The sequence below is a fragment of the Rhincodon typus genome, chromosome 31 (assembly GCF_021869965.1).
Source record: "Rhincodon typus isolate 14 chromosome 31, sRhiTyp1.1, whole genome shotgun sequence".
In the NCBI taxonomy this organism is placed as follows: Eukaryota; Metazoa; Chordata; class Chondrichthyes; order Orectolobiformes; family Rhincodontidae; genus Rhincodon; species Rhincodon typus.
This window is the reverse complement of record NC_063362.1, coordinates 5,215,072-5,235,845: the sequence shown is the minus strand read 5'-3', so window position 1 is coordinate 5,235,845 and position 20,774 is coordinate 5,215,072. Positions and strand designations below refer to the sequence as shown.

General features: G+C 40.7%; 1 protein-coding gene across 1 annotated transcript in view; it reads left to right on the top strand.

Annotated features, from left to right (window-relative positions):
* ctnnbip1 (catenin, beta interacting protein 1) overlaps positions 1-18,356 on the top strand; it is a 103,745-nt gene extending 85,389 nt beyond the window's left edge. The window contains exon 4 of the mRNA XM_048615143.1: positions 13,574-18,356. Coding sequence (XP_048471100.1) covers positions 13,574-13,632 — 59 coding nt within the window. The 3' untranslated portion in view covers positions 13,633-18,356. The remainder of the gene's footprint in view (positions 1-13,573) is intronic.
* Positions 18,357-20,774: the final 2,418 nt, after the last annotated feature.

Below are 20,774 nucleotides of genomic sequence, written 5' to 3'. Positions count from 1 at the left end.
TCCTCTCCACCTATCTTCTCCTCTCCACCTATCTTCTCCTCTCCACCTATCTTCTCCTCTCCACCTATCTTCTCCTCTCCACCTATCTTCTCCTCTATCCATCTTCTATCCACCTTCCCCTCTCTCCCTATTTATTTCAGAACCCCCTTCCCCTCCCCCATTTCTGAAGAAGGGTCTAAGCCCGAAACATCAGCCTTCCTGCTCCTCTGATGCTGCTTGGCCTGTTCATCCAGTTCTACACCTTGTTATCTCAGATTCTCCAGCATCTGCAGTTCCTACTATCTCTGAAACAATTTATAGACAGTCAGCCAATGTGACATTTTATAAATTCCTACTTTAGAAATAAAACCAGTCTGACTCCAAACCAAAACACAAACCAATTCTAAACAACGCCTCAGACCTAACATGCATTGTCTGACCTAAAATGTCACCTCCTCTTTACACTCATTAAAACCTTTAGTTCTCTCAGGACAGTGACTTGAAAGGAATTCGGGGATTTGCATAATACTTATTTATCAATTAAAACCTTCTAACTGATTAAAGATATAACAGAATCTTAGGTTTATTTAATACATCCTCATCTGTGGGTAACCTTTTGATCTTTTACTTATAAATTCTGTGTCTGATACTCCCTCTCTCACGAACACCAGAAGAAGGTGTGGCTCCAAAATTTTGTTTTCAAATAAACCTGTTGGACTATAACCTGGTGTTGTGTGATTTCCAACAGTCCAACACTGGCACCTTCCACATCAGGTCTTTTGTAGGAACCCGCCCTGCCATGCTCCAGCCATTCTTGGAAATCCCAGAATGACGTGTGGAGCTCTGCCCCTCTTGTGCTAATGTTTATATGCAGACAAATTACATTTTTCAAGGCGAGGATAGGGAAATGAGCTTACAAACAAAGCTGCAAAGGAAAAGAAATTAAGGAAGGGCCAGAGTTTTGGTTGAGGAAGCAAGGATTCTGGCATTTGTTTTAAGGTGGTGAGGCTTACAGTTTGGATGGGTGTTGGAAAGAAGTTTAGAATTGAGGGAAAATGATGGAAGACTTGCTCACCAGTGGTAAACAGGGGAGGGGAGATGCAAAGGTATTTTGGAAAGACAAAGGGTGCAGTCAGGCACAGGGAGTCACAAAGGAGAAGTTAACTATACGGTTAGTCGTTGGAAGCCAGCTAAGGTGAGGTGATGAGTAAGTGGGATTTTGTGTGGTATAGGATATAAGTAATGTAGTTCTGAATTCCAAATCTCTCAGAATTTGCAAATCAATGAAGACACTATTGGAAAAGTAAATTACTTTTTATTCATTTTTGTGGGACATGCTGGCCCGCCAGCATTTGTTGCCCATCCCTAGGGTGTGAAATTTGTGGGTGACAAAGGCAAGAATTAATGTTTAACCACAGTGATGAGGTAAGTACTGAAATGAATAATATTCTTTGATCTTGCTAATGTTTCCTGTTGGTTTGCTCCTAGTCCAGCCTTCAGGATTGGTCATAATTGCAACCAGTCTGAAATTTAATATTAAACACTATGAATACATATATATATTTTTTAGTGCCTTGCAAACACCTGCCCTAGTGTAGGAGTGAATGAAGAGTCATCTAGACTCGAAACATTAACTTTCTTTCTCTCCATGGTTGCTGCCTTACCCACTGTGATTGCCAGTATTTCTTGTTTTCAGCCCTAGTGTAAAACCTGTTCCAACCTCAAGACAATGACTCCACCAATTTGGAAATGAAGTCCCAGCTTTGTAAATTTCAGGCCTGCACTGAACATCTCCCACGAGTTAAGGAATGTTTGGGCCCATGTTTTTTCTTTTTGCGATGTAATGGATCCTTCCACTGACACTAATTGGGATCACAGATCTACTGTGCCTTTTCATCCAGTTTGGTATGGCACAGTGCTGGCTTCAGTCAAAGTAACAGTAGTAGTGCATGTCTGGATGCCACAATTTGTTGCTGTCTTCAGCAATGAATTTATCATTGCAGCAGTCATTGTGGTACTACCCTGGGTCAATTTTGATATATACCTGATGGGCACAAACAAGACTGACTACTTAATCCTCACATCAATATAAACGTGCAGCTCCTAAGGGGTTGAAATAAAAGCTTTCAATAGATCAGCGTGCCTTTGGGGGTCTATTATATGTACAGCTTTTAGGGATTCATTTTTAATTTTGCTGTAATGTTTTTGAAATTGTTCCATCAGTCACAAACGTACTTTTAACACAAGCTGCCTCCTGAAGCAACTTGAAAGATGAAAGCAAAGTATTAAATCTGTACATCTTTAAATTGGCTAAAATTTGTGGTTCAAACAGGTTTGGTATTGCATTCCAAAACCACAACTTAGAGCTACTTGTTTAAGCATTTAGAACAGCTTGTTTAAACATAGATTAGAAGCAGCATCTCCTGTTTGTTTTGTTCAGTAATCTTCCCAGGTTACTGCCAAGTTTGCTTATATGATGCTTTCATTTTTGGCACATTGGCTGACCATATGTCTGTGTAACCAGCTCTAACTTGTATCAGAAACTCATGTGATCATGCAATCAGAAACATTTGTCTTGCATCAACACAGCATCAGGAAAGAACTTTAAATTCAGTAAAACCATCTGAATCTTTAGAACTAACACATAACATTGGCCAAAAACTCCTCATAACAATATATCACACAAAGAAATCACATGCTTCAAAAGAAAATTAAGGGGAGAAAGTCAGGATTATGGTATGAAGGAGCCTAGCATTAGATCCTAAAACTTGTGTTGAAGATCTCAATGTTGAGTTTTGTTTGGATATCTTTCGTAGTATCTGTCTCCCATTTGTGTTCAGCCGCCATGTCTTTATATTGAAAAATGTCGAGTGAGTACGTATCATTCAACAGATCCACAAAGATCACAGGGTTTAACGTGAGTATTCTGTAACAACTCACAAGAGTAGTGCACTGGAAATTAAACCCCAATATTCCAGGAATCGTTACAAATGTGAAAAGATTTTGTCAAACTTGCCAAAATCCCCAAATTACCTCTTTTTCTTTTTAAAATTCACTCATGGAATGTAGGTGTCACTGGCTGGGACAGCATTTATTGCACATACCTAGTTGCTCCTGAGAAATTTGTGGAGAGTTGCCTTCTCGAACCGCTGCAGTCCACATGCTACATGTAGACCCATAATGCCGTTAGGGAAGGAGTTCCAGGATTTTTGACCCAGCGACATTGAAGGCACGGAGAGATATTTCCAGATCAGGGTGATGGGTGCTGAGTTTGGAAGGTACTGTCCAAGGAATCTTGGTGAATTTCTGCATTGCACATTGTAGATGGTATACACTGCTACTACTGAGTATTGGTGATGGAGGGAGTGGACATTTGTGGATGTGGTGCCAATCAAGTGGGCTGCTTTGTCTTGGATGGTGTCATGTTTCTTGAGTGTTGTCGGAGCTGCACTCATCCAGGCAAGTGAGGAATATTCCACCACAGTCCTGACTTGTGCCTTGTAGATGGTGGGCAGGCTTTGGTGAGTTGCTCATTGCAAGACTGCTAGCTTCTGACCTGACGGTATTGAAACAGCTGGTCCATTTCAGTTTCCAGTCAATGGTAACGCCTGGGATGCTGATAGTGGGGGATTCAGGGATAGTAACACCATTGTATGTCTCTTTTTGGAAATAGTTATTGTCTAGCATTTGTGTGGGACACATGTTACTTGCCATTTATCAGCCTGAGTCTGGATATTGTCCAGGTCTTGAAATATTTGGGGGAAGATCATTGATGAAGCAGCTGAAGATGGTTGGGCCTAGAAAGCTATCCTAAGGAACTCCTGAAGAGATGTCCTAGAGCTGAGATGACTGACCTCCAACAACCACAACCTTCTTCCTTTGTTTTAGGTTTGACGCTAACCGGCAGAGAATTTCCCCTGCTTCCCATTGATCCCAGTTTTACTCAGGTTCTTTGATGCCACACTCAGTCAAATGCACCTTAATGTTGAGGGCTGTCATTCTCACCTCTGCTCTGGAATTCAGCTCTTTACCAAACTGAAAAAACAGACTGACAAAGTCAGGTTACTAGAAAACACTTGTCAGGTTTCTGTACTTAACAATAAATTGCTATTTCTTACGAACAAATTGACTTTAACCAATAGCAATTAAAATCTATGAATTGCTAACTTATAACACAACAACTTAAATTCTATCCTTTCTTAAATGCTCCCTTCACAGAAAAATAAGGCATGGATTTTAAGGATGGAGAAAGAAACAAAGATCAGGGAAGCACAGTTTGATAGCATTGACCACAGGAGTTGATTAGTTGTCTGCTTCTGTTTCTTTCAGTTCCTTTTAGTTCTTTGCTTTTGATACAAGATTGTTTGCACACCAATGTTTTCATTCATTGGTTGAAAAATGGCCCTTTCACTGACTCTGAAGATTATTATTCCTCCTTTTAACGGGATTTGCAGAGAAAGGAAGATGCCTAGCTGTTACTGAAGACTTTGTGGTGCCTCCACACCAGAGGGAGGGAGACAGATGTTTCCCATATGCAGACTAGGTGGTTCTGTTCTGCACTGGCCCTTGTAAGCTATCACCAGTTGGTTAGGAGCCAATTAAAACATTGCTATCAAGCAATAATCTCACTGATTTCAGAAGCCATTGGCTCTGTGGGGCCTGCTTTTGCTCTATCTGTTCCAGAAAAAGGCAACGTTATACAAGTTAACACTGAGAAGTACCATGACTCAGATTTTTAGAGCTGCAGCCATGTCTTTTCACAGTCTCCTCAGTTTAAAACACTAACTCCTTTTTTTTTTAAAGTTTACAGTCCAAGAATATTTGGTTGAAACAATTCGCAGTTAAATTCATGTCATAACTTCCACTCGTCTGCTGACAATTTGTGTGTAATTTATCAACATTTTTGTCCATTTTGAAGCCTTTTTGTTTGTTGAAAACCATATAAGAGCAGATTTAGACTATTCAGCCCATCAAGTCTGGATCAGCAAAATACAGGCATCAAACCTGATAACTGAGTTGTTAAAACTGTCAACCACACTAGATTATTTATTGACTACTTAAATCTATGGGAAAGTTAGCTTGAAGAATTTTGGACAGGGATGTCAAGTCCAGTGTACTCCTTATCTGGTGCGTGCATGTACATGGATACACACACATACACACATTGCAGGCACGGGTCACTGGATAGCAATCAGAACCAATGACCATGACCAATATGCACCTCCCTCATCCAGGAGTGCTAATGTAAATGATATTATTGCAGCTGAGGCCAGCTAATTTACCATAGACAGGGGATCAAGCCAGAGACACGGCTCAAAGCTGTGGTTCCCTCTGAGCAGTGCCTCAATTGACTAAACTTCAAAGAAGCTTGGCTATTTAATTTCTGTATCTATTGGTAATTTACGAGTGGGTCCCAGAATGAAAAAATTGAGCTATTGCTAAATAGTATCATCAATTTAAGAATGCTTTCTCCTCTAAAGGAACCCTTAGCCCAGTGCTTCCCAAACATTTTCCCCTGTAAGCCCTTTTGGAGGATTGAAGTTGCCTGACCATAGTCAGAACTGTAAGAGTAGAAGGAGTTATTGTGAGCAAGCATTGGTATAATATAATGCACATTGTAAACTGTCTCTCTCTCTCTCTCTCTCTCTTTTTCTTTTTCTCTTTTTTAACTCTGTCTTTTTCTCTCTGTCCTTTCCTCTCTCTCTTTCTGTCTATCTCTCTCCCTCTCTCTTTCTTTTTCTCTCTCTCTCTCTCTCTCTCTCTCTCTGCACTGTTGGTGTCAAGATATTCATTTCCTCATGTGTTCCCACTTCCCTGCCTTTCACATTCACACTCACTCTCTCTCACTTATACTTTTTCTGCCACACATTTTTTCACTCACTCGCTCTCTTACTCTTACACATGCTCACTACACTTTCTCAATCTCGCTGTCAAACATACTCACTCACTCTCCCACTCTTACTTGGTTACAGATACTTGCACTCATTCTCTCTCAAACGCACTTGCTTCTCTCACTCTCTTCCACACTCACCATTCATACTCTGACATACATGTTCGCTCACGCTTTGTCTGACACTCAGTTCCTCTCATTCCTGCATATTGACAGGGGCAAGGAGCCCTTTGCAGCCAGGCCGAATTGGGGAGCAGACATTGACAGGGTCGGGAAGCAAGGTGTGGCAGCACCATTTGCAGCCAGGTTGAACTCACTGGGTAGAGCAGGCTCCAGCACACTGCGGAAGCCCTATCCTATATGCAAAGCAGGGCGTGAGAGTAGTGAGGAAGGTCACTGATACTGACATATCTTAACAGGCGCAAATGGTTGCTGTTGATCAGAATCTCTGCAATCGTTGCCTGATTAGCCTGTCTCTGCTCTGGCTGCTGATTTTCAAGAACAGCCAGCCAGTGACCTGACCCTGATGGTTAACACTTCTACAGTACTCTCCTGGACCCTGTTGCACTCTGTGTCTGCTATTACAGGTTTGGGTGTCATGACCTCTGCCTTACGTTTTGGTGGCACAGGGGTGTCCACAAATTGAAGTGGTAATCATTCAGAAATGATATCAATTTGTCCCCCAAGCTGCATGTGCTTTGAGTCCAAAAGCATGAAAGATGAGGCAGAGCAGTGACGGAAAAGCAAGCAGATCCTCTGCCCTGGATCCCATCCCCAGGATCCCATCCCCATCCTGCTTCATGCCTCCTCAGATCTGCAGGTCAAGAATCAGCATGCTCACAATTACACAAAGACACAGCAACTTGCAACCCTGAGTAGGTGCATCCTTGAACTGAGAGCTGATGACCGACTGGTTGAGACCAGGAGTAATCTCCCACAACCCAGTTTTCTTGATCTCGACTCCACTACGCTATGGAAGTGCTGAGCGAACCATTCTCCTGGGTGATATAGGGAGGAAAGTACAGGTTAATCTTCAAAACGCAAATTACATTTGGGAAAATGGTGTTATTTGTTAGTGACTTCAGCAATGTTTCTGGATTGGAGGGTTGGGGACTGGCGAGAATGTGGCCACCGAGAGGCAGCGTGAGAGCTACAGGCTCAATGATTGCAAGCTTTGTGTCACAGATTTGTGTTACAAAATGGAGCATCTTCATCCATATTACAAATCTGAAATAAGAGGAGGACAACACAAGCTGGTTATCTGCAGTCTCCGTAGGAAATTGTTGGCAGTTTGTAAGAAAGACCCGTTTGGGTACTGCATCTACTCGGGGCTGTGAGTGTTCTGTTTAGTGTTGGAGAACCAGGTGGAGTAGTTGGTTTAATTAGATTTTAATATATCGAACCTGCTTATGAACTGAAAGAATCAGCTGCGAGCAACTTGTGATGGCAAGTCTGGAGTCGGGGCTCGAGGGAAAATCAGTGTGTATTATTGGACTCCCTTCATCTGTTAAAATGCTGCAGCCTCTTTCTATTTACTCCTGGCTGAAGTACACACTCAACCAAGGGATCAAACCCTAGTAACAAGAAAATTGTAGCACTTAACAGACTGCTCTGAAAGCATTGATCCTCGGATAGACTTGATTGACAGTTCAGAATGCCACACTTATTCTAGAGGGGAAAGAAGACTCGGACTCTGCGAAAGCCTTGAGCCTGTGCGATTGCAAAAGGTTTTTCATAAATTTAGCTCTGTCATGGCAACAGCTAGAGAAAACATTCATACACACGGGGATTGTTTGTTTGTAAAATTCATTTCAAATCAGAATTTTAATACTCTTAGTGATGTATGCCTGGAGTGCATAATAGAAAAATCCAGGAATATTCACTTTATGCCATTGTTTGAGGTACTGAGGCCATGCGCATTAATGAGTTTGGATGAAGACTGGAGTCAGTGGTTATTGCCTGAGTCAATCCTGCAGAGTGCCCTTGGGCGTATCATATAAAGTTGATATTGGAGGCCACTCTATATGGAGTTAGCTGATCACATCTGCAGTAGCAGATGAATGACCAAAATCTGGCTTCAGTTCCTTTGCAGTGTGGAGGTGGAAAAATGAGCTAGGCTTCAATTCTCCTGGTTCATAGCCAATGGCTTCTCCCAAAGGTCTACTTACACAGGCATTGGTTCTGGTGTGACTTGGAAATCCTTCATTGTAAAATACTTTGGCAACATTTATAGTCTGTGCTCACATTTGACAAATGTCCCCCTGGGTGCCTGTTACCCTTGGAGCCCTACCCCAGCAGCAGTTGGCACTTTGACACAAATGTAAGAGCAAAACAAAACTTTGAATTTGGCAGCCAGGAGTTTAATTTTAATTGTATGCCCTATATCGTCACTGATTATGATGTTTTGCAAATTGCTTAGTTTTTTTTGATAGCTTGGATTGGAACTGGATAAAACATCGATTAGACAACAACCGGGGTGTGCAGTTCTGGTTACCACACCCGATAGTGAAGATGTGGTTGGACTAGAGAGGGTACAGAGGAGATTTATGTGTTGTTGTGTAGACTGGAGAATCCTACTTATGATGAAAGATTGGACAGAGTAATTCAGCACAGAAACAGACCCTCCACACTAACGAGACATTCCAATCTGACACAGTCCCATTTGCCAGCATTTGGCCCGTACCCTTCTAAATCCTACCTAAGCCCTTTCATATACCCATCCAGATGCCTTTTAAATGTTGTAATTGTACCTGCATCTACCACTTCCTGTGGCAGTTCATTCCACATACAAACTACTCTCTGTGTGGAAAAAGTTGCTCCTCAAGTCCCTTCTAAATCTTTCTCCTCGGATACAGGAGATTACCATCGCTCATCCAAGCCGCTCAACATCCTGACCATCCAGCTGCATTATTTTCAGTGTCAAAATCCTGGAACTCCTTCCATGTACCTACACCAAATGTCTGCAGCGGTTCAAGCAGACACCTCACCAGCAAGTTCTGAAGGGCAATTAAGGATGGGAAATAAATGCTGGCCTAGCCAAGGACACCATATTACCAAAAGAAAAGAAAGTTTTAAGAGATTCAGCTGATAAAGAAGGTGCTGTTTAGCTCCACGTACTAACACTTTTAAGATAAAGACCAAAAGCCGCTTCAGACTTGTATCGGCTACAGCACAGCCTAAGGGAACAATATTTTTAAAATATACATTAACTGATGCAAATGCCGAGGAGCAAATCCAGTATGCCGTGTAGATGTTAGATCAAGCTCTTGGGGATGTTATGTGATGTTCAAGATGCTACATGAATGCAAATTGCTGCTGAGGTTAGCTCTCCACCCTTTGTGCTTTCAATCGCAGTTGTTGTTGGCTCACAGGAAGACAGAATTGGCGGCATAAGCTGCCGGAGCTGGGGTGGGCTGCAGGGTAGTGAGCACAGTTCAGTGTCAGTGTTTTGTTGGTCACGCTGGGTTTCGCCATGTTGGTTAAACTTGATGATTCTGGAAAATGAGTAGATGGTCTGTAAGGTCCAAAATCTATAAATGCCAGTGACCAAAACCTGAGCATTTTGTATTTAGTGTATTACAGTAGAAGAAAAGGCAGATTGATCTATTGAAAATGATCCAGGTTGGCATCATGCACAGCAACACTGGAATTGATATTATATCTGTAGCAGGTACACAAGGGAGGGACTGAGCTATGTAGCACCTTTTGTCTGCTTTTTAATGTGGGTGTTTCCTTTTAATATTGAGACATGTACTGTTCAAAGAAAAATAAGGTTTAATTATGGCTCTCATTTAAATTGAGTAATGTGTCTGAAGCTGTTAGCTTGAGAAACACAAGTCAGAAAGAGCGATCAAGTCTCCAGGGCAGGTTAGTAACAGGGCATGTTATTGAAGGACAGATATGTTGTTGTTGCAGGTTCACAGCAGTCACAACTGTTCATTTGTTTTGAGGAAGGATAATTAAGTCTGTAACTACCGAAGATCTGCAATGTATTATTTTTTCTTGTACCTTATCCAGTGTGCAGTAAAGTAACATTTTGGTGCATAAGCTGTAGATTTATGAGGGGTTTATTTTGATGGCTTCCAAAATCAAATACAGTCACCTGTAGACACCCAAGATATCCTGTGAAGGAGGGTAGTTGAGGTGAGTAACCTTACAACCTTTAAAAAGTGCTTGGATGAACATTTGAAGTGTTATAACATTCAAAGCTATGGGGCCCAGTACTGGAAAGTGGGACTAGTGTAGGTGGTAGTGTGTTTTTAGCAGTACAGACTTGATGGGCCAAAGGGCCTCTTCTGCACTGTATGAATCTGATTCTAAATGCAACAGTAAAGGATTTTATTGTTCATTCTTTAGTCTCAATACCAATGATATTGATATTGAGCAGGCTGAGGCACACTTCAGTCTGAAGGGGTTGGTGCCCGACGCATAGCAGTAGTCAGAAATGCAGAATCAGAAAATTATCAGAAGTAAAAATACAGCAGCTATTTTTGTTCAACAATTCCTTTTAAAATTCGGGTGGGGGTGTGTGCGCGCGTGTGTGTGTGTTGCATTGTGGTGATGTTGCTGGAGAAGTTATCCAGAGACCTGGACTGCTGGCTCTGGAGATTTGGCATTTAAATCCCAATCTACTGCAGCTGGTGGAATTTAAATTCAATTAACTAAAATGCTGTTCTCATTAATAATCATGAAATAACGGGATTGTTGTAAGACCCACCTGGTCCGCAAAGACTGTTTAGAGAGATCTGCCATTCTCACCGGGTGTGGCCTATACTGAATTCCAGATATGTAAGCAACGTGATTGACTCTTCACTACCTTCAGGAATAATCAAACAGACTCCCTCAGTCACGGTCATCTCACAATCATGTCCTTTTCAAGGGCAGTTTAGTGATGGGTAATAAATTCCACACATTTTCCCTGGAATGTCAGAGGCTTAAGGCCTTATAGAAGTTTCTAAAATCATGAGGAGCATGGATTGGGTGCATGGTCAAGGTCTTTTTTCCTAGGCTGGGGGGATTCCAAAACTAGAGGGCATAGGTTTAGGGTGAGTGGGGAAAATTTTACAAAGGACCTGAAGGGTAACTTTTTCACGCAGAGTGTAGTGCGTGTTTGGAATGAACTGCCAGAGGAATTGGTGGAGGCTGGTACAAGTATAACATTTAAAAGGCATCTGGATGGGTATATGAATAGGAAGGGTTTAGAGGGATATGGGCCAAATGTTGGCAAATGGGAATAGGTCCGATTTGGGAAGTCTGGTCAGCACAGACGAGTTGGACCAGAGTCTGTTTCCATGCCGTATAGTTCAATGACATGTTGGCTCATTTCGCAATGGCAGATTCAAAATACTTTATTGTCGGTTGTGAATTGTGATCCTGCAAATTATAATTTCACTTCTTTTGCTTTTCTGCCTTGCTGTTAACATTTGTACAGTTCGTTCCATTTACAAAACCACCCTATTTTGAAAAGACTTTGTTCTGTCAGCATTGTTTACTGTTCATAAGTTGCAGAAATAAAATTGCTATAAAATACTCTAATGGAGTCTATTTCATATTGGGAGGCATTTTAGTTTTTTCATTAATCTGATCTAAAGTTTCAAAAAAGTTAAGGGGAAATTATGGAGAAAACATTCCTACGTTATGGACCTGCATATCTTAACCAGATAGACTTCCTTTTCTAAAGAGTATCAAGGACACACAAACTGCAGAAGTTAAGCCTCTTTGCCCTCCTATAAATGAATTTATCATCGAAAAAGTCTCAGCCTGCTATTGCCAGTAAAAGCAGCACTTCTATCCTGAGTTTGGATTTTGACTGACTGGTTCACGTTTGAGTTGCACTTGTTGGAGAAATACATTGGAAACATCAGCCTTCCCAACTTTGACAATTGGTTATAACAATGTCTTTTCTGAGCCTGTCTGTACAAGCCAGCAATCTGCTTCCTGTACATTGGCCTCCCTGAATCTATAAAGAACAGAACGGCTTACATTTCTAATTCACTTTTTAGAATGTCCCAAAGAACGTACTTGATGAAGTACTTTCTGATCTGAAACCCCTATTGAAATGGAGAAAGCACAGCAGCTAATTTGCACAAAGCAACTTTCCACAAACAGCATTGTGACATGACCATGTAATCTGCTTTAGCAATGTTTGAGGGATGCACATGTGTACTAGAATGCTGGGGACAGCTCCAAAATATTGCCAAAGAATGTCCACCTGAGAGAGCAGGATGGGGCATCAAATTATCATCATCTGAAAGAGGCACCTTGGGCAACACCATTCCCTCCGTGTTAGACTGGAGTGTCAGCCTAGGTCTTTGCGTTCAAGCCTCAGGAGTGGAACACACCACCTTCTGCCTGCAAGACATGAGTGCTACTTACAATTGACGCGATGCTTTAACGTTCCAACATTTGGTAGTGTTGACAGTAAGAAGGATAGAAGTTGCAGTGACTTATTTGAAAATGCAGATTTACGGTGGAATTTAAGTCACATTTTAGAGAATGATTGAACCATGAAGGTACTGACCCTGCTAAGACAAGCACAAGAGATTTTAATACAAATAAATGGCTATTTACACATAAAACAACCAGGCAGTGACTTTGCAGTTGTTCCAGAGGCTAGAGGCTGTGGAGCATCTCCAAAAACTTGACCTCTTGCTGCAGTAAGATCGCACTTGCACGTATTCTTTCAATCTTAAATGGTCCACGTTGCCTGGAAATTCTGATCTTTTCCCAATTAAAACAGGTAGTTGCGTTCAGGTTAACTTCAGCTTGAGTTCAATTTGAAACTTACTTTCAGCAGTTTTCCCCCTTGTTCTGTTGCTTGCAATCCTGTGTTAGTTACACTTCAGAATGTCAAGTGTCTTTTAAAAAGTCATTGGCTGCTTTTGAATGCCTTATTAAGTCAGTCTTCTCCTCAAGTACAGAGCCAACATTTTGCCAGAAGTTGCCCTCTGAGCTCATGATACATCTATTTAGACCTTTTTCTTCCCTCCTCCCCCACACCCATTATGAAATAGCTGAACACCACCACTCAATCATAAATCTGTCACAATGACGTGGTTGACCCAAAGCCCCTCTCCAAGGAAATCAACTGTAATTTTCCCCTGAGATTACTTTCAATCATTCATGGGATGTGAGCAAGACTGAGGAGGTCAGTGCTTATTGCTGATTCCCTAATTGCCATAGAGAAAGTGGTGAGCTGCTGCCTTGGTCATTTTGAACAGGCGTCACTCTGAACTATAAACATACAATGAGTTTACACTTCAATCTGTAGGAAATTATGGTAAAGAAAGATTGCTACAGAATGGTGACATTGGAATTGGGCCTTATTTAACAAACACTCTCTGGTTTGACCCTGAACTCTGATTATTTTTGTTCCATTTGAAATTAACAGCTATTGTCAAATGCAGATCACAGTTGGTTTTAATTCTGGTTGAAGTGTAATCATAAAGACTTCTCATCATTTCTTCTGCATCTAAATACAGTCTTTGGAGTGAGGCGGCCCTATACATCCCATTTGGTGTATTGCTTGTAGATTAAAGCACTTAACTCAAAACTTGACGTACTCAGAAGTGCAAACCAAGTGGTTTCATTATCAAGCTGATTGCTTTTTATTCTGTTTGTTAGAACCTGCAATAACTTCAGTAACAGCTTTAACTGGTATCCCCACTTCCACTTGCTAATTTTATTTCTTTTTAATTCTTGCAGGCGCAGAAGATGTAGTGATGGCCTTTTCCAGACAAGAAAGTGAGGACAGGCGGCAATGAAGGGGAATAGTTACTGATGGTTGGGGGCAGGCAGCAAGATTATCGACAATGTGTGTGAAGATTCCGGGGTGTTCATGAGTTGCTAGTCTCCTCATGTACTGCAACATCACAGTTGTGTATCTGTGATAACCAGTGTTGCTCATCAGGACGGCCTCTACCGACCAGAAAAAAAAGACTTGTTTTTTGATTGGCAGACAGGACCCACTGTCCCTCTGTTTTATTTCTATTTGTTTGCGTTGGTTTTAATTTTTTTGTAAATACTTGTGCTGAAGGCCATGAGCAATCTAAATGCAGCTCAGAATGCAGTGTGACTAAAGCTGGTCTGTGCCCCTCATGCTCTGCACTGAAGCATCACTTATCTCCTCCCACTCTAGATGCTGATGCAGTATTTTCCAGCTTTTGCCAGTGGACTCTGGAGAATTGATTAACATTGCACATCCTTTACAGCAGAATAATAAACACAGTGGACTGGAAACAGCACCATGCACAGCATTCAGACAATTTGAAATGTTAAATTAGCTTAAATTGTAGGTCCTCCTAAAACCAGCTTTAGTTATCTGTTCCTTTTGTCTCAGCAGTTAAGCAGTACACACAAAGTTTTAAACATTTAATGCCATGACCAAAATGTAATCAAATAGCTTGTGTGTTTTATTTTCATTTCTCTTGGCCCATGTCTGCCTTTTTAAGGGAAAATGATCACCCAAGCTAACAGTTTACTAAAAGAAAACACTAGCTTCAAATACCAGAGAGGACAAAGACAAAAAAACTGATTTAAACAACATTGGGTAGCAGGGAAGCAGGCCATCAGGAAAAAGATGTGGTTTTTAAAACATTCAGAATGGCTAAATTATTGTTGAGGATGCAGTTGCTAAGTAAACCTATCCCGTCGGCCCTGGGAGAATGCAAGTATCCATTTCATTACCTTTGTGAAGCCTGGATGTTCACAAAGGGAAAGTCTAGTGTGTTTTAATCATTCATATTTTACAACGTATGTGTCAACCTGCCCAGCTGTCTGCAGTTTTGACTCTGTCCTAGTTTTAGTACTTCTTACTCTGAACTTGCTCTCAGTGAAGCGAGTGTTGCATCTGTACATGTATTTTAATGTGACAGCTGAATTGATGTTGGGATGCCATTGCCTGGTATGACATTTACAGGTATTTTTTGAAGCTGTGTGCTTCTAAATTAGCTATACCCTGGCAGATTCTGTGCTCTGAACAGTATTGTCCTCGACTTGGGTTGCAAGTAAGGAAATGTATTGATTTTTTTTTCCCCTACAAATAAAACCCAGCAGAAAACAAAGTAATAAGAGCAGTCTGATTGAGAAAACACCGCTCCTTGCTGCAATGCTGTCAAAACTTGCTTTCCAAAATGATTAACACCTCCCTCATCTGAAAGAAAAAAAATTAAAATTCTGCTCCTCACACAAAATTTTCAGATTAATAGGAGCTAATCTTTTGAGTAAAGTGCTTGTTTCTAAACTGATGGGGATATTTCAAAGCTTCAGATGGGTTCACCTTTCATGAAGTGCTGCTATATCTTGATCAGCACAGTCGGATTTATTTTTAGCAGAGATACTCTACATATTCAACACTTGTGATTTAGCTGACTCTATTGTGTACTCTGTATCTATTAAAAATTACAGTAAATGTATCCTCCATGTATCCCAAGCTCATGCCAGTTTGAGATGCAATGCGTTTGCTACTTCAGTCGACTTACCCTGTTTAACAATCACTCATGTTTTATAGTTGGGTGAGTTGTGAAATCTTCTGGAACTTTACCCTAAGACAATGGAAAATGCATCTGAAAATTGTCACCTATATTCAATTTGAGTTGAGCATTTTGTCTTTGTTTCCCCTTGTGGCTGTGAATTGTTTGCATTTGAATTGGTCCCTGCTGGAATTATTGGTGGGTATTAGAAAACAGGATTGTTTCATTTTATGTGAAGTTAGCAGTAAACTCATTGTTGCTTCAATGTACAGAGCTTAAACCTTGCTGAAAGGAGAGCCATGCTGTTGAAGTTTTTTCTCTTGCACTTTTTAGGATAAATGCAGGAATGCCACATTTTAAATACTTTGTTCAATCAGAATTTACTTGCCAAGCAATCAGCATCCTTTTCTCCTGTAGTATAAATTGTTGTGATGGTTTGGCATTGTTGCATGTGTCCTGAGGAATTAATGGTGATAAGTTTCAACAAATTGTCTCTTTTCAGTAATGACAAGTTACTGCTGTGTTATGATCCACTGGGTGGACCATTACTGGGTATGTATTGGGAGGTAGTGGTATAGTGGTAATGACACTAAGCTAACAATCCGAAGCCCTCGGGTGATGTTCTAAAGGCATGGGTTCAAATCTCACTGTGGCAGATGGCGAAATCAGCAAGAATCTGCAATTAAAAGCTTATGTTGCGCTGACCATTTTCATTGACAGTTGTTGACTGTCGTAAAAAAAAATCTGGTTCACTGATGTCCGGTCTCCATGTGATTCCAGACCCACAGCAATGTAGTTGACTCTGAAATGACCTAGGAAGTCATTCAGTTCGAGGCAGTTAAGGATAGGCAACAACTTGCCAGCAGTACTAATCTTCCTGCAAAAATAAAGAAATTACATGGTTACAGGGTCACAGCTGTGTCCTAAATACTGTCTAATTTACGAGTTCAGTGTTCTGGATTGAAGCTATCTTCAATATCCATAATCCCCAACGTTGTTATCGAGGAAAGATGTCAGTGCTATTGAGGTTTAATGGCTCTGTAATATGCTTTGCAAGCATAAAACAGGCATCCGTTGGTATCTCAAAACAATGTCTCGTGTGTGTGCCTGTAATGTATTAAGCCCTTACTTACACATGCATATTTGGTGCCCCTTTTGCAAACTGGACTGGCTGCGTTCAGAAAAACACCTAAATGTGGCCTAACCAGCAATCCTTAATTTATGAATAATGCCATACTTCGTGTACTAAATGAGAGCTGCATCAGTGACCAGCTTGTGCCACCTCAGTGGGATTCCATAAAACTCACCTTCTTACAGCTATCGAACTGCATTGGCAGTGAAATAGCCTTTGTTTGGTTCCCTTTCCCACTTGTGTCAATTGTGACAGAAAAGCAATTTGTTTATGGCTATGAAACTGTCTATTGCCTATACTGTAATTCAACTGGATTTTGCAATGCATCCAATAAAGAGGTTGCTTTAGTTTAAAACTAGAGGCCCAAATATATTCATCTTTAGTCCTGCCCTCTGGCAGTGTAGTTAGTGTACATTTCAGTTTTTGTACCATTTTTTGCCCACCTGGTTTTATACATTATACTGGGTACCTATACTGCACTGGTTGATAGGGATGGTTCAAGCTGTAGGGTTGCAGGTACTTTGACGTAGTGGCCATTTATATTTTACTTACTATTTACCCTTCAGTTAATGAATCACCTCATTGGGGAAATGGAGACAGCACATTTCACTGCTGCAGGGAAGATAATTAGCTGTGGCACACAGTTCAGCAAACTGATGATTTAATGGCTGTACACCATTACTACAGTGCTGTAAACTTGCCCTCCCAATATCCCCAAGTGTGTTGCCAATATTTTCCAGGAGTCCTTACCCAGGTCTTTGAATCGTTGGAAGTCGGGATTACATGACTAGCCAGACTGAACACTTTATCTGAACTAACTGCAAAGCATTAAAGAAGATTCAAAGTTTATTTCATTGAGAATTGCGGGTGCATATGGAATCTGTTTCTAAATATAATTCAATGTTATTTTGTGTTGTGTCCAACATAGGTGGTTTATTAAGAGGTTACTACTTAATAATGAAGGTATAAACAGAGATAACCATCAAGTGCAGGGTGTGGAACACCGCAATCCTGTGCTGCTGAGACCAGGGAAATATTCTTGCAAGGTTTAAAGTGCAGGCTGAATACGGCAGAAGTAAATACTGGACTTTTATTTAGAAATACCTTTAAGGAGTACAACAGGAAAAAGATTTTGCCATGTTATCCCCAGAAGGATAATTTTTGTGTTATTTGAAGTATCGTTCGATCAAATTTTCAAACCCCTGTGAAAAATGCAATCATAAAGACCTTTCTTCATTCTGTAAAATAATTTAGATCTGACCTTTTGAACTAATCAAGTTGGTATAAATTAGCTTTCAACTGGAAGATCGAGTGAGAAAACCTTGCGTTATCCTTTGCCTTACTTTATAATTGTTTTCCTCACTTTATGCTTATACCTCCTTCTCCCTCACCCTCTCCTGTCTCATTAGATTCAAACAATTATTGTCTTTGTGCCCTCCTGCTCCATCCTCCAGTTTTACTAAATACTAATTGTAAATGTAGCTGTGTTTGTACTCTGGGTGAATGTCTATACACTGCACCCTTGCAGTAATTCTTTCTATCATTGGAACAGGCCACAGCCATCTATGCCTAAAGATCTTCTGCACTGTACTGGCTGGGTTCCAGAGCTGCTAGACTCCAGTGTTACTGAACAGGAATGAGTCTTGTTTACCCTAAGCATCATGAGACTTTTTCCCCCAAGCTGATTAAATCTTCCTGTTTCTGTTCAGTTGTATTTTATAATATAAGTCTGAAAATAAACTACAATGCTTCACTGTGGCAAAGTAATTTTTGATAGGGGGGTGGTGTTGGAGAGTAGAAGGTTAATAAAAATATCATTGTTGTCCCAAGACCTGCTGACCCTAATGTGTCATGTTTTGTAATAAAAATAAAAAATTGTCAACTATGCCTCTTTCAGATTGTTCTGTATTCCAATTTTGGTATCTTTGTGTATCCACAACTGACACGGAGTACATGAATAAGAAATGTTTGGAGGGATATGGGCCAAGCGCAGGCAGGTGGGTCTAGTTTAGTTTGGGATTATGGTTGGCATGGACTGTTTGAACTAAAGGGTCTGTTGTATGATTCAAGTTTCATCAATTTCTACCACCATAACATCGCCTGACTGCACACTTGCCTCATCTCATCTACCATTGAAACCCTTATCTATCCATCAACTCGAATCCATGCCGAGTCTCCCTCTAAACTTGAATTTGTCTAAAACTCTACTTACAACCTAAATCCCACCAAGTTCCTCTCCCCCATTTCCTCATTTATTTACATTGACACTCTGATCAGTAATGCATCAATTTTAAGATTCCCTCCTTTGTTTTCAAATTCTTCCATGATGTTGGCCCTTCCTATCACTGTAATCCCTTCCAGTCCTACAATCCTGAGATATCTGTGCTGTTCTGATTCTGGCCTCCTTGTGCATATCCAATTTGAATTACTTCACGATGGCCATATCTTCAGCTACAAATGGCCTAAGTTCTAGAATTTTCTATCTCAACCTCTCTGCCTCCCCCGCCCTCTCTCCCTTTTAGGATGCTCCTTAAACCCACCCCATTGTCCAAGCTTTTGGTCATTTGCCCTAATATTTCTTTGTGGTTCAGTCAAATCCTGTTTGATCATGCTCCTGTTAAAAGTGCAATGTAAATGCAAGTTGTATTGAGATTGATGACTGCTAGCATATCCAATGTTATCTTAATCTAAGAAAGATAGCAAGAGTATTTTTCATTCTTGATATATTTAAAGCACACTCACATTGTTAAACCAAAATCTTTGAAGCTAAGCTTTAGTTCAGCTAAAGAAAATGAAATAGATCCCCTGCTATAATTACCTTCAAATTAAACTTTGCAAACTGTACAATTAGAATTAATTAAAATCTTACACCTATTTGCACTTATTGCCAAATTTTATTGGAAATTTCAATACCCATGTTTGTGATAGAAACAGAAGCTAATTGTATAAACCTATTGCATTGTACTTCGAATGCAATGCAACCGCTGGTATGTGTATAATTACAGCATGACAAGTTTACATATGATGGAAACTGCCCAAATATTAATGAGGAATGCTGTAATTTAAAATGGGAGTGCATTCATTTTGACCCGAGGAGTGCATTATGTCCATGCACACTGATCCAATTATCCTTCACCTGAAGAATAAACTAACCATCTGCACTTCCCCTGGATTTAAACTGGATGATGTCAACAGGGACATTATTTGGGTGGAACCAAGAAATAGAAAAGGGACGATCACCTTATTGGGATAGTATTATGGACACCCCAATAGTCAGTGGGAAATTAAGAAACAAATTCGTAAGGAGGTCTTAATTATCTGTGAGAATAATAGGGTGGTTATGGTAGGTGATTTTAACTTTCGAAACGTAGACCAGGGACTGCCATAGTGTTAAGGACGTGGATGGAGAGGAATTTAAGTGTGCACAAGAAAATTTTCTGATTCAGTACATGGATGTACCTACTAGAGAAGGAAACTTGACCTACGCTTGGGAAATGTGGCAGGGCAGATGACTGAGTTGTCAGTGCGAGAGCACTTTGGGGCCAGTGACCATAATTCTACTAATTTTAAAATAGTGGTAGAAAATGATAGACCGGAAATGAAAGTTAAAGTACTAAATTGGAGGAAGGTCAATGTTGACAGTATTCGGCAAGAACTTTCAAAAGTTGATTGGGGGGAGGATGTTCTCAGGTAAAGGGGCGGCTGGAAAATAGGAAGCATTCAAAAATGAGATGGAGAGTCCAGAGACAGTATCTTCCTGTTAGGGTGAAGGGCAAGGCTGATAGGTGTAGGGAATGTTGGAGACTAGAGAAATTGAGGTTTTGGTCAAGAGAAATTGAGGTTTTGGTCAAGAGAAAGAAGGAAGCATATGTCAGGTACAAACAGCAGGGATCAACTAAATTCCTAGAAGAGTATAAAGGCAGTAGGAGTAGACTTAAGAGGGAAATGAGGAAGGCAAAAAGGGGACATGAAATAGCTTTGGCAAATAGGGTTAAGGAGAATCCAAAGTGTGGAGAAGGATATGGAAGATAGAGAATTCGGGGAAAATAAATAGTGATATCTTGAAAATTGTCCATATTACAGAGGTGGAGGTGCTGAATGTCTTAAAACGCATTAAAGTGGATAAATCCCTGGGATCTGATCAGGTCTACCCTAGAACTCCGTAGGAAGCGAGGAAAGTGATTGCGGGGCCCTTTGCTGAGATATTTGTATCATCGATAGCCACAGGTGAGGTGCCAGGAGACTGAAGGTTGGCTAACGTGGTTCTGTTATTTAAGGAAGGTGGTAAAGAAAAGCCAGGGAA